Source organism: Mirounga leonina, unplaced genomic scaffold (assembly GCF_011800145.1).
Source record: "Mirounga leonina isolate KUSES-001 unplaced genomic scaffold, KU_Mleo_1.0 Mir_93, whole genome shotgun sequence".
Classification (NCBI taxonomy): Eukaryota; Metazoa; Chordata; class Mammalia; order Carnivora; family Phocidae; genus Mirounga; species Mirounga leonina.
Genome location: NW_023270854.1, coordinates 728,254 through 736,299, shown reverse-complemented (window position 1 = coordinate 736,299; position 8,046 = coordinate 728,254). Strand labels below are relative to the sequence as shown.

The following is an 8,046-nucleotide window of genomic DNA, read 5'->3' as shown; positions in this document are numbered from 1 at the left end:
GGGTCTGCCGCCGGGAGGGGCGCGGGCGGCGGGCGCGCGGCACAGACTGGGAAGCGGTGTCCCCCTGGTGTTCCCCGAGCAGCCCTGGTTTGAGCGCCTTCTTGCCAATAGGTGTCTCCTCTTCTCCAGCGCTGAGCGCAGCCTCGCGGCGGATCCGCGGCCGAAACTCAGTTCAAACGCAGGCGGTCGGGCACCGGGCGAGGTTAGGGCCGTCACGACCGCAAGAGGCGCCTTGCGACGAAGTGAGGTTTCTTTGGGAACGAAGCCGGGCCGGTTTCGTCCCCAGGGGGGCAAGGCCACCCTGTGGCTTCGGAGACCAGCCACGCGACGTGAAGTGGGGGGTCCGCGCCCCTCCCCGAGCCCTGCCGGGGGCGGAGTCTCTCCCCGTCCCGGGGGCCGTCAGGCTGGTGGCGCGACCCGCAGGGCTAAGGGCATCAGACGTGCTGTCTGGACGCAGCCCCTAATTCAAGCCATTTTGCAACCTCACAGACGTGAGTTCCAGCCGTAGGAAGTGATTCAGGACAGCGCGAAAAGGGACCGCCAAGTTGCACGCCGCTCGTTGGTAGTCACGAAGGTGCATAAGTGTCTGTCCCAAAGCCACTCCCGACAGTGAGCCTCGCAGAGTCCCCTCACCCCACCCACCTGGCCGAGCAGCCTGGAGCTCCCCCCGGGGATGCTCCTGCAGGCGTCTGAAAACAGCCTCCGCAAGGGGCCACCGACATCCCGGTTAGGGATCGGGATAGCAAATGCGCCCCAGAAACTGGGAGACATCTTTCCAAATGCCTCATCAGTGCGGGAGGATTTTATTTAAATTATTTTAAGAAACCTGGCAAACTTGCCAGTGTGTAGTGAGGACTATTTTCCGAGGGCAGACAGGCTTGTGGGGAGCAGCCGCTTCCGGCACCTTCCTGCTAAGGGCCCCCAGTGGCCCTAGAACTGCTCTCCTCCAAGACGGGCAGCTTGGAGAAAGTCCTTGTCCCTAACCGGGATGAGCCCCAGGTGTACCCTCAATAAAAGGAGATCAGTTATTTTCTCCATATTTTGTATCAGTGAAGGAAGAGGTATGTTTCTTACCATTTCATCCCAGTTTAGGAAATATTTAAATGTAAGCAACAGGTAATATTTATGGGACGAGCTCTTGCTATTAGAACAATTTCTAAAAAATGTGCTGAGGTTTTGGTCTTAACTTCTTGGACACCTTTTTCAAAGTCTGCCCATATATATATATTTTTAAAGATTTTATTTATTTATTTGAGAGAGAGAGTGAGAGACAGCATGAGAGGAGAGAGGGTCAGAGGGAGAAGCAGACTCCCTGCTGAGCAGGGAGCCCGCCGATGCGGGACTCGATCCCGGGACTCCAGGATCATGACCTGAGCCGAAGGCAGTCGCTTAACCAACTGAGCCACCCAGGCGCCCTGCCCACATATTTTTTAACACTGCTTTAAAAAACGCAGGTCTTTCAAAGTTTAGATTTCTTGACTTGAACAGTCGGTGGTCCATCCCGCAATAATCTCTTCTTTTACAAGAAAAAAACCATCTAGGGGGTGCTGGTGATTCTTCCTGTTTCCTACTTAAGAAAGTGCATTTGAAAGGGCCTCTGCAGAGGTAGCGCCCAGGTGCACTGAGTAAACTCGGTGAATGTGGGGATGTTTTCTAAAAGCTGCAACATTAGGCAACAGAAAGTGTGATGGAGTCCTTCCCAGACCCAGGCTGAGGGGATGAGAGGCGCGCGGCTCCTGCAGGTCAGCGCCTGCCTGGCCGGGCGCTGGGGGACGTGATCTGTCCTCTCCCCAAGGCCTGACTAAGGCATCAGCTGCCCATGTGAGAATGTGCTCGATGCCCCAGCACTTCCCTCGAGTCTAATGAGCATCTGGGTTGAAGCTCATTAAGCACTGTTGTTTCTGAAGGCCCTGTGCTTGTTTTTCCGCGTGGAGAATGCAGAGAAATGCAAGGCCTTGTAGGTAGCCACCCACCCACCCATTCCGAGGTTGCTCCACACAGAATGCCCCGGGGCTCTCCAGAGCAGAACAAAGCGCGCTCTGTTCTCCCGACACTTAACTTCGTGGCCTTGTTTCCTAATCCAGATTAGAAAGGGCCGCGGTGCTAGCGCCCTGCTCACACCCAGCGCGGGGGCTCTGTGCGCCGTGAACACCCGCAGCCGCCGAGAGGAAGCGCCAAGCTAAACATCTTCATCGGGACAGGAGCGTCTGCTGAATTGGCAGTAGCTCCAAACCCGGTACCAGTTGGAAGGCTCGGCAGTGCTGGCGGCGGGGGGGGGGGGGGGTTGCTGGTGAGAGGAGCAGTTAGAAAACTGGCCTGCGCATCTGGCTACTTTGGTTGGGGATCCGAAACCAGGTGGGGGCAGCTCAGCCTTAGGCAGAGCGGGGGCTGAGCCCCCATCCCCGTGGCCGGGTGGGAACTGGGTGGGCACCTGTGCATGCAGAAGTGTGAACCCACTTGCTCTCCAACCTTGAACAAAAAGCTGCAGTCTACAGTGATGTCAAGGGCTGTTACTTCCATGTAAATTTTTGGTGGGGATTAGAGGCGGCCTCGGGGAAAACAACTGGAAAGAGAAAATGAAGTGCTGCTTTTCAACAGAACAGACTCTATTTGCCCGAAGGTCAGCAAAAAAGCTAACTAAAACACAACAACCCTCCAACATACATCTCAAAGTGAGGACTATTATTAGAAACTAAATCAGGCCAAAGTGAACCCTAGTTTATCACTGGAGAAAACCAGCCATTTGCAAAGGGTCCTGGGAGAGAAGCATGGTGGGGGGGGGCAAGTGATTTGCAGGTTATTTGCTTCCGGAAAGAGCAACACCCGCAGGGCCAAAGGGCCTGCAGGGCAGAGAAGAGGGCGCGTGCTCATCGGCAGCAGAGTGCAGAAATGGACGCCTGGACCCCCTTTTCCTCGAGTCCCATGAAGTCGTCCCCCTGCTGTTGCAGATGTCGGCTGCGCATGGTGCCAAGACACTGGGGGCAGTCAGCGCAAACAGCTGGGGGAAAGGACGTAAGGCAAGAATGGTGCCGGGCGGGCCTGTACCGACCGCTTGCTGTGGCCAGGCTGCTCCGTGTCCTAGCCTCGGGTTTGCACGCCCCGCACTCAGCCTCTGCAAGCTCCGCAGCTACCTGTGGACGCGTGCGAGCGCGGACGTGAATCTAAGAGGCTGCGGGGCCGCAGTGAACGGGGTTCCAAGGAAGCCGCGTGGCCCGTGGGCGCTGCCGGAGCTCAAAGCGCGGTGGCTGCGAGCACCGGCGCAGCCCCGCGGTGCGAGGGAGAGCATTTCCAGCCCCACGGGGACTCCCGTTTTCCTGGCACTTTCGGGTGACGTGTTTGGCCGTGGGGCTGGGAAGGGGGCGTCGCTTGCTCCGAGCGGCAGAGCAGCCTACGGGGCCGGCGGGCTGCCCCGGGGTTGCGGGCCCGCGCTCGGGCGGACGTGCACGTTGTGCACTCAGGCCGCTAACTGCGCGCGCCCAGGAGGCCCCGCGCCCCGAACCCCGTCCGCAGCCCCAGCAGGCTCGCTGCAGCCGGCCCTCTCTCCGGAGCCAGTCTCGACCTTCGCGCCGCTGCGGGGCGCGCGGGGCGCGCGGGGCGCGGGCGGGGGTCCCACCCGCGGGCTCTCGGCCCGCCCCCCGCCCCCCGCCCGGGCCGCCGGGGCGCGGGCCGGGGTGCACGTGGAGGCGCGGGCGGGGGACGCGAGCGAGCCGCGTGCGCCCGGCTGCCCGGCTGCCCGGAGAGTTTATTTAAAACTCGGAAGCCCGCGGCCGGCGAGCCGCTTGTTTGTGTCAACCCGGAAACGGCAGGGGGGCGGGGAGGGGCGCGGGGGCGGGGGAGGGGCGCGGGCGGGAGTCACGTTACCCGGGGACGCGCGGCCGGGCGCCCGGCGTAGCCGAGCCGGGGCGGCGCGACCACAGGTGCGGCGGCCGGGGCCCCGAGGCGGGCCCGACCCCGACCCCGGCCCCGACCCCGACCCCGACCCGGCCCCGCCCCCGCCCCGCCCCGGCCCGCCCCCCGCCCCGGCCCCGACCGACCCTGCCCCGGGGCCCGGCCCCTGACGAGGCCAGGACTCCGGCCCCGAAACCCCAGACCCCGACCTAAGCCGGCCGGGGCCTTGACCCCAGACCCCGGGCCCCGGCCCCTCCGCGGACCCCAGCCCGACCTGGCCCGTCCCAACATGACAGGGCTGGAGGAGGACCAGGAGTTCGACTTCGATTTCCTTTTCGAGTTTAACCAGAGCGACGAAGGCACCGCCGCTGCCCCAGGTGGGTCGGCGCGGGGCCGGGGGCGGGGGGAGGGCGAGGGGTGCAGGGCCGTGGGGTGCTGTGTTGGCGCCTGCAGGGCCGGGGCTGCAGGGCTGGCGATGGGGCGGGGTAGAGGGACGCAGGGGCGGGCGCGCGGTTTGGACGTGCGGGATCGGGGGTGCGGGGACCTGGGGTGGTGTCTGGGGGTGGGTGCAGGGCCCCCGGGGGGGCAGGGGTCTGGGCCTGGGGTGCAGGAACCAGATGAAGTCAGGGCCGGCTGGCCTGGGGGTGCCCTGCCTCCAGGACCCTGGGGAACCTACTAAAAGGGATCGGGTGTAATGGGCAGTTGTGGGTGAGTGGGAAGGGCCAGGCTCTGGTGTGTTGCTCAGTGCGGACGTCGGGGTCAGAGGAGGCAGGTCCCCTGCCTGTGGGTCACACGTCTGTGGGGTCTGTCGAGCAGTCCTGCCGGAGGGCTGTCTCCTTCAGGGTGCTGGCATGCTGCTGACACCAGGGGACACGAGTGTCCAAGGCCCTGGACTTGGACACTGTCGAGGGACAGGTGGTGAGCGGCCATTGCCAGAGGGCAGGAGGCCTTGGAGCCCCTCCAGACCTGCCCCTGAGCACCCTTGTGCCCCTGGCCCCTCCCAGAAGCCGCATTAAGTGGAACCAGCCCTCAGGGGCTCGGAGCCTTTTTCTCTTTCATTTTCTCTTCCCTGCAAAAATAAAGGTTTCAGTTAAACAACAAATAAAGGAAACCTCCAGGCTTCTGGAGTGGATGCTCTTGAGTAAGGGTGTGAGCTACTGAATAATCCCAGCCAGCTCGGCGGCCGTGTCTGCGGGGGTGGGTCCGGGTGGGGGAGACCCCAGCGCTGGCCCCCCACCTCTCCCTTCTGTCCTGCCCACGTGGCGGAGAGTGAGGAAGCTGCCCACGGCACACTTGGCTCGCACACGACGGACGGCGTCTCTGTGGTGATTGTATAATATTTTCCATGTCGTTCACCACCCCTCTTTTAAAAACTGTAACGTCCTGTTCATTTTTAAAAAATAAACGTTCCAACCAGGCAGAGGCTGCCTGAATTTTGTTATCCGTACCCCAGCTTCGTCTTCGGCGGCTGTGGGTCTCCAGGCCCCCGGGGTCGGCGGGAGCCAAGGCAGTTGTCTGGACCGGGATGGAAGTGGAGAAATGGTCCCTGGGGCCTTCTTGCTTTCCTTCCCCGGGTCCGGCAGTCCGTGCTGCTCCCTCAGAGCGTCCCATCAGAGGATTTTCATCCCCCGGGCTCCGTGCTCTTAGCAGGTGTCTAGGGAGAGGCGGGAGGTGAAGACCACTGTATGGTGTGAGAGCCTGTCTGGACGGGCCTCCCTCTGCGGTCCTGGGCCCTGTGGCTCTCGGGGACCGTTCCTGCGCCCTCAGGGCTGCTGGCGTGCACAGGACACAGGCTCTCTGTGGCTTCCGCGACTGGGGGCTCCCAGAGCCGGGGAGGGCCTCACCGCCTCCTTGTGCCTCCCAGAATGTCTGCTCCGAACTCCTAACTGATCCGTGAGCCAGTAACATTCTTAAGGCTGCCTTTAATCATCTTGGCTAAGTTGGTGCCCTAGCCCCAGGCTCCCGGGGCGGGGGCACAGTCCAGTGAAAGCCTCCTTCAGGAAGGCCTCCAGGATCCGGGCACCTGGGGCCCAGCATTCACCAGGCTCTGGGAGAAGGGAGGCCTCGGGCAGCTTGGAGACAGCTCTGGGCAGAGGAGGCCAGGCAGAGAAAAGAAAGGCTTCTTCCCCTCGTCGTGTGTTAGAAATTGCTAGAAAACACTCCTTTTTTAACATATTTTTTCTGAGAGATATTCACGTTTTCTTCCTTCATTTTATTAAGATTATTTTTTAAGAGCAGTTCTAGGGTCACAGCAGAATCCAGAGGAAGGTAGAGAGCTCTCCCCTAGACCCCCTGCCCTGACGCACCTCAGTTGCCCTGTCATTTAACACCTGCCCAGAGTGCAGCACCTGTTAACTGCGCAGGACCTCCGTGGACGTGCCATTTTCGCCCACAGTGGACAGTAGGGCTCACTCTCGGCGGTGGGAGTGCATTCGGGCTCTCCCAAATGCACGATGTCACGTATCCGGCGTAACACTACCTACAGAGGAGACTCACCGCCCTGGAAATACCCCGTGCTCGGCCTGCACATCCCTCCTCCCCCCGCCAGCTCCCGGCCACCATGGGTCTGTACTGTCTCAATGGTTCTGCCTTTTCCAGAACGTCTTAAGTTGGAGTCTTACAGGACGGAGCCTTTTCAGACTGGCTTCTTGCCCTTGGTGAATCGCACTCAGGTTTCCTCTGTGTCTTTCCCATGGCTTGTAGCTCATTTCTGTTTAGTGCTGAGCAATATCCCATTGTCTGGATGCACCACAGTGTATGAATCCATCACCTTCCGAAGGGCGTCTGCAGTTGCTTCCGGGTTTTGGCGATTATTAGTGCAGTCTCTTCTTTTTGTTTTTATTAATTATAATATTGTATTGTAATTATTAAATATCAAGTTAATTATCACATTGCTGTATTAAGTTGTTACATTAAATTCTCCAGCCCTTAATGGATGATAGAAACGGCTTCACGTTATTTCTGGAATGAGCCTGGGTATAAATAAGTGAACGGGTGACTCACGCTGAGTCGGGCCGTGAAGCAAGGTAACACGGCCTTATAGATTATACCGCACACGGGGTCAGGCACTCTGTCCAAGGACACGGGAGCCCTGACCGCGGCGGCCGTGCTCACTGGCGTCTGTCACGGTCCCCCGGGGCTGTGAGCGGCATCCTCTGCTGCGAGGAGTCAGTGCGGGGGGAGGGGTGGGGGGAGCCTCTGCGCACACGGTCACTCCCGTCACTGCGTCCCCCCTCAGGCCTGTGGCACCCCCAGGGGTCGCGTCTTCCCTGGGGCTTCAGGGCTGGAGTCCGTCCTTTCCACAGTGCTCGGCAGCAGCAAATAGAAACCGTTAGTTGAGAGAAAGAAAAGTGAATTTTTAATAATTTGCCCCAGGGCTGGGCGAGAGTGCTGTTTGCTCTCCCAGGGCCACCTCGTGTCCCCGAGGCCACGGGCCCGGAACCCCGTGGGCAGAAGGCTGGCTGGGCGGAGGGCGTCCCTCTCCGGAGAGGAGGGGACAAGGAGGCCCGTCCCTTCGGTCTCAGGAAATAGCTGCTCGCTGTGGGCTGGGAGGCGGGCGTGGTCCTGCTTCCCACCGCGCTCCTATGTTCTAAGCGATTTTTGGCCCCAAAGCTGCCAGGGCTGTTGCCCTGGCAACTCGGGAGGAAGTTGGCCAGGCCTCTGGGTCGGAGCTGGACTGTCCCCAGCAGACAGGCCGCCTCACGCCCCGAGAAGGCAGGTCTGCAGCTGGGCGCCGCGGGCGGCCCGTCCCGTTCACGCAGAGAGGGGGCGTCTTTGGAGGGACCTTTATTCCTGACTCCGTGCCCAGCAGTGTGTCGGTGATGGGAGGAGACCGGGGTCTCTGGTGCCGGGGACTCGGGGAGGGTGGGCCCTGCACCCAAGCAGGAATCTCGGGGGGCACCCTCCACTTGCGGGACAGGCATCCACACGCGTCCTGTGGGCAGTCCACCCCTACAGTTTGTCCCAAAGTTCCAGAGATGTTCTATCCAGGATGGTTATTTGTAGGACATTTTAATTTTGTATCTTTATCAAGGAGCACTGCAGCTGATCACAAACAACTTGGATGTTTTTTAGTTCTTCAAAAACAGGGAATGAGAAGGTGGAGGCCTGAGGTGACAAGATGTGTGTAGAGGATGCCGTCAGGGCACCCCGTGAGCT

The 8,046-nt window shown here is 60.7% G+C and overlaps 1 protein-coding gene across 4 annotated transcripts in view; it reads left to right on the top strand.

The window, feature by feature from the left end:
- Positions 1-4,017: 4,017 nt before the first annotated feature.
- NFATC1 (nuclear factor of activated T cells 1) overlaps positions 4,018-8,046 on the top strand; it is a 100,166-nt gene continuing 96,137 nt past the window's right edge. For 3 of the 4 annotated variants that reach the window (XM_034996125.1, XM_034996124.1, XM_034996126.1), the window contains exon 1: positions 4,178-4,265. In XM_034996125.1, coding sequence (XP_034852016.1) covers positions 4,178-4,265 — 88 coding nt within the window. Of the gene's footprint in view, positions 4,266-8,046 lie in introns of all 4 variants that reach the window. The other variant, XM_034996123.1, reaches the window with a different exon arrangement.